This window comes from Mus caroli, chromosome 11 (genome assembly GCF_900094665.2).
Source record: "Mus caroli chromosome 11, CAROLI_EIJ_v1.1, whole genome shotgun sequence".
Classification (NCBI taxonomy): Eukaryota; Metazoa; Chordata; class Mammalia; order Rodentia; family Muridae; genus Mus; species Mus caroli.
The window spans coordinates 75,433,748-75,447,439 of record NC_034580.1 but is presented as its reverse complement, the minus strand read 5'-3'; the positions used below and the strand labels follow the sequence as shown (position 1 = coordinate 75,447,439).

The 13,692-nt window shown below is 54.4% G+C and overlaps 2 protein-coding genes across 2 annotated transcripts in view; one reads left to right on the top strand and one right to left on the bottom strand.

Moving 5' to 3' along the window:
• Nucleotides 1-4,899, top strand: part of Myo1d (myosin ID) — a 297,401-nt gene extending 292,502 nt beyond the window's left edge. The window contains exon 22 of the mRNA XM_021176177.1: nt 2,693-4,899. Coding sequence (XP_021031836.1) covers nt 2,693-2,849 — 157 coding nt within the window. The 3' untranslated portion in view covers nt 2,850-4,899. The remainder of the gene's footprint in view (nt 1-2,692) is intronic.
• A 953-nt stretch (nt 4,900-5,852) lies between these two features.
• Cdk5r1 (cyclin dependent kinase 5 regulatory subunit 1) lies at nt 5,853-10,033 on the bottom strand. Its single transcript, XM_021177753.2, has 2 exons — nt 9,905-10,033; nt 5,853-9,695 (listed from the first exon to the last, which is right to left on the bottom strand). The coding sequence occupies exon 2, from the start codon at nt 9,550-9,552 to the stop codon at nt 8,629-8,631; it is 924 nt and encodes a 307-aa protein (XP_021033412.1). The 5' UTR covers nt 9,553-9,695; nt 9,905-10,033; the 3' UTR covers nt 5,853-8,628.
• Nucleotides 10,034-13,692: the final 3,659 nt, after the last annotated feature.

Sequence of the window (13,692 nt, the reverse complement as noted above, 5' to 3'; positions counted from 1 at the left end):
CTTCTCACTCCATCGAGAGGAATGCTAGGAATTGGGAGTTCAGGGTTTGACACAGAATCTGCAGCTATGGGCAGAGGTGGAAGGCCCAGAAACATGGCTGGGTGTACCAGTGAGAAAAGCTCCTCCTTGTGTTTGTACTTTGCCTTTCTGTGACCGCCTCCCATGTCACCAGAGGGCCAGGACACAGTCACTCCAAGCAAGCTCCCTGGGGCAGGCTGAAGCCCAGCACTGCCCATGAGAAGGAGAGGAGACCCCACACTTTCCCGGGTCAGAAAGAGAGATCCTCCCTGGGACTTGGGAGCCAGCACAGGCCAGAGAAAGGGGCCCAGAGCTGCCTGCATCACAGTGCAGAACAACCCAGGTCCCTGTTCCCTGTCTTCCTCCCAACAGTGGCATCCTCTGGAAGGGAGGGAGGCCCTGTGCTGCAGGCTCCTGAGAAACAAGACCGTCCCTTCCTCCCCTTCTATCTGCTTCCTGTCCCGGGCAGCATTTACTCCACCATGCTGGGACATAAGGGGGAAAGGAAGGAGAGCGGGCGAGTCTGTGGCGTCTTAACCCTGTGTCACCAGCACTCCGCTTTCCAGATAAAGTCCTACCGGCTCCTGGGATGCTCTTCCTGCCTCTCCCAGACCCACACAAAACTAGAGCAGTTCCCTAAACATCCAAAAGAAAGGGAAGGCTATGGCTGATGATACCCTGCTGATGACGCTCTGGCCAAGCCGTGGCTGAGAAGGCTTCTATCAGCAGGGCCCGCAGCAGCACGGGAACAAGGCAGGGTGCTGCTGACTCTCTGCATGGTGGTTCCTCAAGATGACACTGAATGAGCCCCTCTAGGATCCATCCCCAGGGAATCTGAGAGAACCCAGTGTGCACCCTGCTCTACCAGCCCCAGGAGAGGAGGGCAGGATGGCTCCTTGTATCTCCCCTTTCCTGCCCTCCCAAAGGATTTAAGCAGAGCAGGATACAGAAGACCTGGGCTGACAAGAGAGGCAGGGAGGCTGACCAAGCTGGGGAACCATCTTGTTGAGAGGCATCCTTAGAGCTGGCACTGTGCCTACTGTGGGCCAGTGTGAGGCCACAGCGGACCCACACATAACCTGCTGCAGCCAAGGGCCGGCCATGGATCTAGCCTGCAGAGCCCCCTTGGCTCCCGAGGGATGGGAACGAGCCTGAGTCACTGCCTCTGATGGGCTCTGGTATTTTTGTCCAACTCTAGTTAAAAATAACTGTCTGAGCCAGGTTCTAGCTGCAGCTGACAAGACATTAAGCGTTTGGTACTTAATGCCCACATGTCTCTCCTGTGCCATTTGCTGCCTCCAGTCATGGCTATTGAGGCAGGCAGGAACCAGCATCTCGGCTTCTCCAACTCTGGGGCCTTCTGTGAGCCAAGCCACCGAGTGTCCCTAGACACCATGCCTTGGGGCCAGGGCTGCAGGAAGCACCCCTGCTCAGCACATTGATCCCCAGGATCATGTCATGCAGCCTGATCATTTGCTTCAGCAACTGGGTCTTCTGGACCAGCCAGTGCTCCGGCAAGTACAGGGAGCTCTTGTTTAGGCTGGGTGGGGCCTGATGAGCGCTGGTCTCAACCCCCAGCTTCCTATATGGCCATTCAGTACTCATCAGTAAGCGCTGGGAGCTCCCTCAGCCTGAGGAGACCAGCAGGGTTGAGACCCAGCTTGTTCCCCGGCATGCAGCCCCAGCGAAGGAGCCCATTCTAACTGGACGCTCCTAAAACAGCAAATCTCAGTCTCTCTCTCTCTCTCTCCTCCCAACGGATGCAGCCCGAGCTGAGGGGGCAGCGCTGGAACAGGCTGGCGTGTGCACACACACGCTAGGCGCCAGCCTACAAGTTTCTCAGTGTTTATAATAAGCAGCAGCTTAGTACATTGAGCACAGGGTATGTTGCTGGAGGCGAGGGCTCCCATTTCCACACCATCCCCAAATGGCCTTCCTCAGGCTCTCCTGGTGGACAGGAAGTGAGATGCCATCCACCTGCCTGCTCTGGAGCAGGCAGGCAGTGGGGCCGTCTGCACTCGGTGTTCGTTGCTCAGGCTAGCTGTAAACTCACTCTGTAAGGCCCAGTAAGCCTTGAACTTACTCTTCTCCTAACTCAGCTCCCTAAGTAACAGGGACCGCAGGCCTACTGTACCCTGGGACTCAGCCTCAGACCCATGTTTCTTTTCATTAATTTATTTATTCACTTTATTTCTCAGACCCATATTTGACAGCCAGGCTCCTTGACAAATCACTAGGTGGATTCAAGGCAGACATTTCCTTGAGGGGCTGGGGGAATCCTGGTCTCCCTGTTGGCAGTCAGAGATAATTGTCATGATTCAGAGTCCATGTGCTCTTTCTCCTGGGACACCCAAACCCCAGATGACTCAGTCCATCCAGCCCTGGTGGCGAATGGTTCAGCCACATCCACCTCCCTGGTCCATGGGAACACAGGGTTCCCTGGAATGAACAGTCCTTCTGCCCACAGCACACAACTCAGTGCCACTTTCTCCTCCCCCTTCCTCTGGGTCCCCTCCAACCTCTGTGCTCACCTGAGAAGAGAGTGGATTGAACCCTGAAACTGCCACCCTATTGGAGCCTGGCAAATGGCAGGGCCCTGAGGGTTGCCAAGGAAACCACAGCACTGTGTCTGCCCACTCACTGGCCGCTTGGCCTGTCTGTTCTACTCTTGCAGTGAGAAGCGCCACCTTCAAGTGAACGTCACCAACCCGGTGCAGTGCAGCCTGCATGGGAAGAAATGCACCGTCTCTGTGGAGACCCGGCTCAATCAGCCACAGCCTGATTTCACCAAGAACCGCTCGGGCTTCATCCTCAGTGTGCCCGGGAACTGAATGCTGCACATCAGAGGCCCGGCCCAGGGGAGCAAGAGCCTGAGTCTGGCACAAAAGGCAGGCAGGCCCTCACTCGTCCTCTGCATCCCCACACTCGTTCCACCTCGCTCAGCATCCCAGGAGCTCAGCTAATCGCTGTCTGCCCTCTAATGCCACTAGAAATCAGCTTGCAAGGGCCTCTGCTAGGCAGGGCTCCTCTGCCTTCTCATGGCCCTGCCCATGAGTTGTCCTACCTGGCTTTCTGCCTCTGCCTCTGTCTCTGCCCTCTCAACTTTCCATACCCCCGCTCAGGAAACCAAAGACCCTCTTCAGCCCTCTGGGCTGACAGTTAAACCACTTCCCACCTCACAAGCAACTGGACGGTACCTGTAGTTGGCAAAAGGCCAGTGGCCACTGCTGACCTCGGCAAAGGGATGAGAGGCACAGAGCCCAGGATGCAGTTCCTGGAGCCAAAGCCACATTCCCCTAGAGGTTTGGATGACACATCCATGGGCATAGGACTTAGTCCTCCTCTGTGACCCCTACCTGATGCCTCCTTCCCCGACATGATTGCAGTCCTTGGGATCTAGCTCCGAGCCCCTCAGCATAAGCCCTACCCCCAGCAGCCAGCCAGGTGAGCAGGTTCATCTGCAGAGCCCATCCCCCAGCCATGCTCAGCCTGGATCCCTCCTTCCCAGAACCTGTCCCTGGGAGATCTTTTGCCACCAAGGTTCTAACCGCAGACTTTCTAACCACTTCTCTCAGAGAGACCCTGCTGCTACTCCAAGGAGTCTGCTTCACTCCCAGCCCATGCCCACAGCCATCTTAACTTGCTTTCTCGCAGATTGCCAGGTGACTAATCTGCACCCCCTCTGCTGTAAGCAGTGTCAGGACCTAGTGAGGAGGTGCAAGGAGAAGGCCCTGCTTGGCGTGCCCGTTCCCCTAACCCTCTAGCTGCACCTGCCTCCTCCCCACTGGAGACCTGGAACTCTCAGAGAGCCAACGCACACAGGACCCAGAGGTGGGAGGTAGAACAAAGCTGCAGCAAAGAACGTGGAGTCCTGGCACTGCAGGCCAGGCCAGGGTGCCCACCTATGCCACATACCTGCCTGCTTGAGCCTGGCCTGAGCCCTGCTGGCAAAGTGCAGCCTGTTTGCCAGTGTCTGCCCAGGAGAGAGCATGCCTGCTTCAGAGGTCTTCCTGAGACCCCTGCTCCCAGCATGAGCTGTTGAGAAGGAGGCCTATGCCGGCACAGGCTTGCTGTGGGGAAGCCTAACATGGAAGGCTTGTAAGAGGCAGGAGCAAGCCACAGGGCTTTCAGAGCCAGGCTCACATTCTCTTCACTGTTGGCCAGTCTCTGCTCCCTCATCCTCATCCTGCCACCCTAACCCATTAAGTACCTGTGTGCAACCTCCTATGCCTTGCCCGGGGCCTGAGGGAGTCACCTGGCTGGCCAAGGTGGGTCCAGCACCCGTTTGCAGAGCTATGGAGATGTTTACACACAGGCAGTTTGCAACCAAACTCAGTTGCCGTGCTGCCCTCCAGAACCGTTCTCATTCTCCAGGCCTGGTCAGCTGCCCCTGCAGTGGCGGCTGTGCCGCCAGCCAGGTTTTGCCGGATCGATCGCTGGTGGACCTGACAGAACCATGTGACTGGAACCTCACCTTCCCACCCCATCAGTGCCCCAGCGTTTTGCTTTACACTAGACATGCTCAAGTGTGTTCATACACACCAAAGCACGTCATGCCAAAAGAGTTGCAGGTCAGTGGGTGGGGTTCTCCTTCCACCCTCTGATGTCGTCTGAGACCTCTGACCCAGGCCAGAACCTCCCGCTGAGGACTGCCTGTCCATACGCACTTTCTTATGACCTAGAAGTCAGTGTGTGGCCACTGAGGGACCACAGTGAGAGCAGAGGAGAGGACACGTGATTGTATGCATGGAGTAGGGGTCTCTTGAGTTAATGAAATGCCGTTTATGGTTTGGTGCATATATTCCTATTTTCCACTAAATTAACTTTATCTCTAAAGCATATTTTGATTTACCATCAAGAGCAATAAAGCATTAAATCTTATTTTAAAGGTGTTCTGTTTCTCATTGAAAAATAGTGAAAATTTAGCTTAGTCAACTACTGTCCCGGAAGGTAGGAGAATTAAGCACAGACTATGTAAAACGGGGATGATTTGCCAAGGCTTTTGAACAGAAAAATTAGGAAGCCAGAAGCAAGCTGTATGAGGGAAGCAAGAGGCTGCCTTGGAATCCAGTCGAGGAACTCTGAAGCCTGGGCCCTGGAATCCTAAGGGACCATGTTTCTGAAATAAACACACAAAGGACAGTACAGATCCCCGCAGAAGCTGTTAGCCCAGCACAGCCTCTTCTAAGAGCAGGAGCCATGGAATAAGGTGGAGGCCCCAGGGCACCCTAGCACCCAGGGGCTCAGCACTGTCTTGCAGTCACTGGCAGACCATGAGACCCGCCTGGACAAGGCGAGGAGCCCTGATCACAGGGCTCCAAACAGTGGGTGCAGAGCCAGCCAGAGAAGATTCCTGCTGCCCTCTTCTCAGCTGGCAGGGCAGACCAGACACAGAAGCTGGGGTAGCAGCACACTTGGGAAACCCTGAGCTAGATTCCTCTAAAGCTAAACCCCAGGAACCTGTCCACCCCTGCTGGCCTTGGCTTGACACTGAGCACGCAGGCCCAGGGGAAAGTGGGAGCGGCAGCCTTGGTGCCAAGACAACACAGAGCCTAAGGCTAGATGCCCAGAAGGACTTACATGGCCAGTACTGACCAGGCCTTCCCTAGACCTGACTGGCCCTCTGTGGCTTAAGCTGCCCCAGGGAGAACCTGTCAGGTCACTAAGCCAAAGCTGACTTCCCTCTGTGCTGCTTTAATCACCTCAGTCTGTCCCAGTCCTTTCCCCTAACTCTGTCCCCTTCTCCCTGCAACCCGATTCCCCACATACAAACCATGCATTAAAGCTGCCCCCACTGCATTCCCAAATGGCGGGGCCACAAACAGAATGTGACGGATGGTCAGTGCATTTTATTGAATCAGCACAGTACAAAAATAAATAAAAATAAGGGGAGGGGAATTAAATTACAGCCAAACTGAGCTTTATAACTCTTCAGATTATAAACCATACATACTCACAAACACACCATACATACATACAAAAAGAGACAAATATAAATTAATATTAACAGTATCCACAGTTTGGTCAAATAATAGCTACAGAAGAAATTTCACCAAAAAATAAACAAATTTTAAAAAACAAAAAAAAAAAAAAAACCAACAAACAAACCCAAAAACATCACATGTGTGTAATTAGCAGTATCGGATGTACAGCTATGGATAATTCTGGGCAGGGGATGGCACATTTTCTTCTCATTGCAAGTTTAACACTGCTGGAACAAAACTAAATTCTAATAACTGCATGGAAAAGAATACATCAACCCTTCACGGTTGTAAGGAAAAGAGAAAAATCCAATCCTGAACTATGCTCCTCCCGTGGCCCCTCCTTGGTGCTCATGATTCCCACGGCCGGCCATCTGCTCTAAGGTTATTTTTCTTAAGACACAAAATTCTCCTGGTTCGCATGCACGGTACCACTGTAAAAGCAACAAGAATAAAGGGGTTTTTGTAGATTTTTTTTTCACATTTTTCTTTTTTTTTTTTCTTTTCTATCTTGTGTGTGTGTTCTAAAAGTGTCTTCATAGCAGCATGTCAGATAGGTTCTTTGCTCGAACACTTAAGTCTAGAGGTCGTTCCTTTACACAGTACTGAGAGCCAGCGCAAGCGGAGAGGACGTGGGCTTCACAATGGAACCAAGAAGCTCTTTCCTCAGTTGCCGACCACTTCTGAAATATGCACCTTCTCAAAAAAAAAATGGTTTTTTTGTTTTTTGTTTTTTTAAATTAAGTACAAAGAGAAGGAAACAGTCAGCAAAGCTGGAATCCTGTTACCGCAGCTCAGTGGACCAGCTCCGGGCCAGCGACAGCGGCTGGCAGGCTACGAGGATGAGCCCGCTCCTGCTCCGACTCGACACCTGAAGGTCTTCTCCCTACTGCCCCATGGGGCTCCAGGCGCGGTCACCGTGGCAGCAGGATCTGAGGATGGGCTGCAGCGAGGCCTGCACTCAGCAAGCCTTGCAGGGCTTTCCAGCTCCGTGTCAGACCATCTGAGGGCCCCAGGATCAGCTCTCTAGGAACCCGGATGAGGGGCTGGGGAAAGGTTCTCTAGTCTGTCAGGTCGTCTTCCCCACCTCTGTGAGTACTTCATCGGCTGAAAGGCTCTGCTCCGGGCCTCTTCAATTGAGACCTCAATTTCACAGCTTTCTCTTTATATGCAATTTTTCAGTAGTGCTTGTGCAAGAAGTTGGCAGTCACCTAGAACCTAACCCTATGCAAGATGACCTCTGCCTTCCCCACTGTAGCCCCCAGCCCCAGCACCCCACCCCCCCCCCAGGGGGGCAGCAGGAGAGGAAGAGGAAACCCTCCGCAGTGTCTTCACATTGCTCTTTGTTCCCCAAAGCTGGAGTGAGGGCCATGCAAGAAGACTCACTCCCTTCTCTTGGACCGCTTCCAAACCCCAAGCCACCAGTCTGGGAAAATTAGAAAGAAAAACCCTTAAAGTCCAGAGTGTGTTAGGCAGCTGACAGGGTTAGGTGGGCGGCCACACCCTGCAGCTGGAAGTGCTCAGCTGCACAGTCACCAAGCTTCCTAACTGATCAGGGGTCACACTCCCATCTTGTAATTGTCCCCAAATGCATCTGTCTCAGTAGGTTGCACAGAGCAAAGCCTCTCCAGGAGAGACCGAACTGCCTGGAAACAGCTTAAAATTAACAACTGGGGGAGGGGGGGGCAGGGATGGGAGACAGCAAGGCCGTGTCACCCCTATTGACTGATCTCACCTCCCCCCAACGATATAGAACAAATATCACGGGCACCAGCGAGAGGCCTTAGCATGTAAGTGGGCACCAACTTGATCTCAGGCATAGACACCCACCCACCCAGAAGGCAATGCTGTTAGTGGGTCCCTGGCGCTGTTCTGGCTTTGTACACAGGGTACAAACTGTGATGTTCAAATGAAAAGCTCACTCAGGGAAGGAGCTGCCCCTAGCTTCACCTCATCCCTTAGCTGGGACCCAAAACGGGAGAGGAATCTAATGAGCAAACCAGCTCATTAGCCAGCACTAACGTGGGAGCAGAGACAAAAGGATGGGAGGGGAGCTCCGTCCTGCCAGGAAAGGAAAGCCCTTCTCCCTAAAAAAGCCCGCAGCAAACCAGGGCCGTGCATGGTCAACAGTCATCAGTGGTCTCTGCAGGCTCCTGCACTGATGCCCCAGGGCTGTGCAGATCTTGCCTCACTCACAACCTCCTGGATCCTGAGTCAGGACAGCCAGCTCCAGGAGCCTTCAAGATAAACAATACCCAGAAAAGGGCCGATTCCTCCAGGGCCACCAGCCATGGGCCCCAGCTCCGATCATGGGACAGTGGGAAGCCTCGTCTACCCTGGATCCATCGTGGGTACAGGTGACATGGGCAAGTCAGTCCCTTGAGTCCCAGAAAGCGAGTGGTCAGCAGCCGAAGTGGCTCTGAATGCATCTTTTGGGTTCGCGCAAGGTTCATCAGTTCGAAAGTCCCCAGAGTTCTTGAAAGGGCTAAAAAAAAACCCCAAGGAAAGAACGTGGGAAGAGGCCCTTGGTGGCTCTGCTAGACACATACTGTACACAAAACTTGATTCTTTTAGTAATAAAATTTAAAAACAAGTGGAATCCGTGAGCCAGGATACCGGCTACAGGGGCTCACCGATCCAGCCCCAGGAGGAGTCGCTTCTTGTCCTCCTGACCGCTCTCATTCTTCAAGTCAGAGAACACTTGTGTGAAATAGTGTGGGTCGGCATTGATCTGCAGCATCTTGGAGCTCATGAGGTTGATAACTGAGAGGCAACGGTCCCAAAAGGCTTCCTTACAGCTCTCTACCAGGAAGGGCTTGAGCGGGTAGGAGATCTCATTGCCCATGTAGGAATAGGAGAGGTACAGACAGGTCAGCAGGACAGCCTGGAGCTCGTGGTCCGAGCCCACCTCAGAGGAGATGACATCCCTGCAGAGCATGTAGAGGAAGACCACATTGGCCGGTGTGATGAAACCCTGGTCCTGCCAGCCCTGAAGAAGCAGGGAGCGGTCCACGCTGCGCAGCCAGAGCACGGGGTCCGTTGGGGACAAGTGCTTCAGGCGGTAGCACCGGCGGCAGAGAAACTCACCCAGGCAGCGCAGCAGCTCACTAGTGGACGCCTGGACGATGACCCGTTTGGGTGTCCCTGCAGAGGTGATGGCAGGGTGCGGGGCCTTCTTGACAGAAGAGGAGACCCCAGTCTGGGAGCCAGAAAGCTGACTGGCTGGGGGTGCGGGCGGCTGGGCCGGCGGGGGCTGGGCGAATGTGGACAGGTTGGCACACGACAGCGACTTCTTCAGGTTCTCATTGTTGAGATGCGCGATGTTGCTCTGGTAGCTGCTGTTGGGCTGCGCCTTCTTGGAGTTCTTCTTCTTCGCTGACACCGCCACGATCCTCTTCCAAGGCAGCACCGAGATGATGGAGTGCCGCTTCAGGTTCTTGTCCTTGGCGTTCTTGCTGTTCTGCACGGCCGTGTAGTGACCCACGGTGGCCGCGCCATCCTCAAACAGTGTGGCCTTCCGATAGCTGGGAGACAGGGACAGCACCGTGCCCATGGTGCCACTGCGCGCCCGGCAGGGGCCGGCACCCCCGCGCGCCCAGCCTGCCGGCTGGAGGGGGGTAAAGGCTTACCAAGCCTGTAGCAGCCGCAGAGAGAAAGGAGGCGCTCCCGGGACACGACGCGTGTAGTCCTGTGGATCTGCGTGGAAAACAAGATGGTTCTCAGCCCCGGGCGGGGCTCCACGCCGCGCCCCTCCGCCCGCACTTCCGAGGCCCGAACCCCCCGGTCTGCGGCCCCGTCGAACCCCAGCCTGTGCTTCCACTGCGGCACCGGTCAAGCGCCGCAGTGGCCTCCGCAGCAGGAATCCAACCAGGCCGCGCACACGGCCCCGGTCCGCGCAGGCTTACCCGCAGTCAGGCAGGCTCCCGCGGCAGGCGCAGCCGCTGCGTCCCAGGCCCTCCGCAATGCGCGCCGCGGCCCGGGTGCTCTGCTCGGCGCGGCTCGGCGCGGCGGCTGCTCCCTGCTTCTGTCCAAGGTTCTGCAGACGCCGCGGCCCCGCCCCCGCCCGGCCCCCGCCTGCGTCTCCGCCGCGAGCCCGCCGGTCCCGCCCCGCCCCGCCCCGCCCCGCCCCGGCGCGCGCCTCGCAAGCCGCCTCTCCGGATCGCGCGCGCGGTCCACACGCCCGCTCGGTCTCGCCGCCAGGTCGCGGCCACTCGCGTCCCTCAGCGCGAGCGGCGCACGGTGGCGCCTCTAGTGGGCGCGCCCATTACGGGACACGGCGCGGGAGGCGGGAACGCGCGAAGCCCGGTCTCCACCTGGAAGCTGCCCGCGCCGCGCAGCGAAGCCCGGCCTCGTGAGCTCCGGAGCCGCGCAGCCGAGCTCGCCAGGCGGGAGGGCGGGAGGGCGGGAGGGCGAGCGGGCGGGGCGGAGGGCGGGCCCCGCCCAGACACGTGCTGCCTTTGTTCCTGCCGCGGCCCCCTCGGCAGAGGCTGCGGGCGTTGCGGAGAGCTGGCCCGGGCGCTGGAGAAGGGAGAGCCGCATTCAGCATCGGCATAAAAGCCCAGCACCCATTAAGACTCTAGAAAGCCAGGCCAGAAGGATGAGGGCGGCCTAGAGATCCTATCACGGAGGCTGTCAAAATTGAAGCTGCTGCGCCTTTAGGCCAGTTTCTTATTTGCCCATTTTAAAACTTGATGACAGTAAAATTGCAAAAAAATCTGGTTCTGACTACCGACACATAGTTCACAATCAGCCTCCATATCCTTCACAAAGGCCACTGCCGAATTACAAGTCATTTATTCTGGACTGGTTCTGGAGACCCAAATTGTCAAATAAGCCAACCTGTATCTTAACTCAGACTCCCAACTCCGAACCTGAGAGAATTCCTGAAAACACCCAAAACAAGAATCTTGTTGAGGTCATTAGGCTTAAGTACTTCCAGGTTAGGGACCAGGGTGACCAGAGTGGAAAATGCCCTGACCTGTTACCCACCCCATGCCACACACACCCCCCCCAAAATCTCCAGGACCTTACCAAGCACACAGGATGGCTAGCTTCCTTCGCTGTGGCCCCTTCCTAACAATGTTTCTCATAGAACAGAGTGGTACCTGCTATTACTAGAACACAGCACCTGACACTGGGTAACCTAGAAACGAAATAATGAAGTGTTAGTGTTAGCTCACAGCTCTGGAGTATGGTCCAGAGCCAGTAGTAGTAGGACGTGCTGTGGTGAGGATGGAGACTTCAACTCAAACCGGGAAGGGGGAGAGTAAATAATTATTTTGGGGGGCCGGGAATGAAGGCCGGTGTCACACTGGCTAACAACTCTGCTCAAAATTAATCCATGACTTGGAACCTTTCCTTGAGACACAGGCCGCCAGCACCTTGCCATCCTCCTGCTTCAATGTTCAGTTAGGATTCAGGCATGAGCCACCATACCAGCTCCAACGAAAACCCTCTCCAAGAGCTCTCAACACTGACACTGAGACCAAGCCTCAAGGGTCAGACTCAAGCCCCTAGCTGCTCTTCAGTAGGGCGGCCCTGGGTCTCTTCCTTTTCATCATAGTAGGCTGTAAGCCACCTTCCTAAGGCCTTTCAGACCAGCTCCCCCAATGTTTCTTCTACCTGGAAAGGCAACCGCTAAAAACCGACCTGAGCTGACTTCATGCTTATGGCCCCCTTCAAATTCTAGGATTAAGCAAAAGTGAAATGTGTTCTACTTCCCTAATTATACACAGCCCTCCAAAGGCAGCGATCCACCCATTAGAAAGACCTGGGCCTGCTGTTGCCTGCAACTGAATTCCAGCTTTTACAATTCATCCTAGAGGTCACGGGCCTTCTCCAGCATGGCCACATGCGTGTTCTCTCTTGTCTTCTGTTTGGCCAACCCTATCCCATTACCTTCGAAAACCTCTGCCAACTACTCCAGCCTCCTCGTGTTTGCAGAACAGAAATAGGACGGCCTACCATACGACATGCTGAGGGAAGAGGTTGTCAGGGAACCCTTCTCACCTAGGTCACACCTGGCAAGCTTGCTTCATGGCGGATCAGTCAGGGCAGCGGGGCTCCCAACAGTGGCTGGTTATTGGGCAGAAAGCCTGAGAACCTGGCAAGAGCAAAAGCTCACTTCTTTCGTGTGCTTATATAGGCTTCCTTCCAACAGAAGGTGTCGCCCAGGTTAAAGAATGCAGATTAAAGGCCCACCGCAAGACCTGGATTAAAGGCATGTGTCTTCTCACCTTAAGATACAGATTAGATCTCCCAAAAATAAACAAACAGAAGCAATCCCTTACTGGTGTACCCTCCACTTTTGAATTTTAGTTAATTGCAGAGGTAGTCAAGTTAACAACAAGAGTAACCATCACACAGGGCACCACAGTGCCCTGCCCACTCAACCCCACCTCTGCCTCCCACACCCAGAGAAACAATCTGTCCAACATGGCAGAATCAAGAGGAGCCCAGAAGGCAGAGCCAGCTGAGTGTTGCAGGATGATTTCTTCCCAGTACTCACGTAGATCCAGGAAGATGTCTAGTTTTCACTGTCAGCCAGCCTACTTCCTCCCAAGCCTATCTCTAGCTGCCTTGCAAAGAGGGATGTCCATGCTACACCTCAGTAGACATCTGCTCCACGCATACCACTTCTCACGCTGGCCCAATGACAGAAGGCCAAAGGACACAAAGGGTTCAACCTGGAGCTACAGAACCCTGGTTCTTGAGGAAGTCTTCCTTAGAGGGCACAGAGCAGCATCTAGTGGCTCTTCTGAGCAAAACAGATTACATAACCAGCACCCAGCAGGGCACCAGAGCAGCCCTCTTGACGGCTGTTCTCAACACCAGTCCACTAATGAACGAGAAAGCCTCATACCTTGAAGGCTAGTACCTAAAAAGAGGCTCTCAGCTAGACAGCCAGAACCAGGCCAGACCTTGGGGGCTGTGTGAGGTGGGGGGAGAGAGCCAGGGTAGCTGTGGGAGACCTGGGAAGGGACACTGTGGTACAACCCATGATGGTTTAGTGCAGCACAGTCCAGAAGTACCTGAGAGCCATACTGTCCAGCCACATGAATAATGTGCTATTTCCTAGTAATTACATTTAAAAAGAACAAGCGAAAATTTTTAACACTTATTTATGTATGTGAGTATACTGTTGCTCTCTTCAGACACACCAGAAGAGGGCATCAGATCCCATTACAAATTGTTTGAGTCACCAAGTGGTGACTCAAGTGGTTGCTGGGAATTGAACTCAGGACCTCTGGAAGAGCAGTCAGTGCTCTTAACCTCTAAGCCCTCTCTCCAGCCCCCAGAACAAGTGAATTTTATATTGGCCCCAAATAACCCCAATACATATATAAAAATTAGTAGGACGCTTTACACTTTTTTTCATTCTAAGCCTTTAAAAGACAGTTTGTGGTTACACATCTGAACTAGCCTCACCTCATGGGCCTGACAGCCATTACACTGAGGCTGCTATCCTGAACTCTCGGGGTTTTCCTAAGTCTGGGGAACCCTCCCAATTCTGCTCCAGTCCCACATCACTGAGTTTTTTTTTTTGTTTTTGTTTTTGTTTTTTTCCAAGACACGGTTTCTCTAGCCAGGTGGTGGTGGCAGTGCATGCCTTTAATTCCAGCACTCGGGAGGCAGAGGCAGGCGGATTTCTGAGTTCAAGGCCAGCCTGGTCTACAAAGTGAGTTCCAGGACA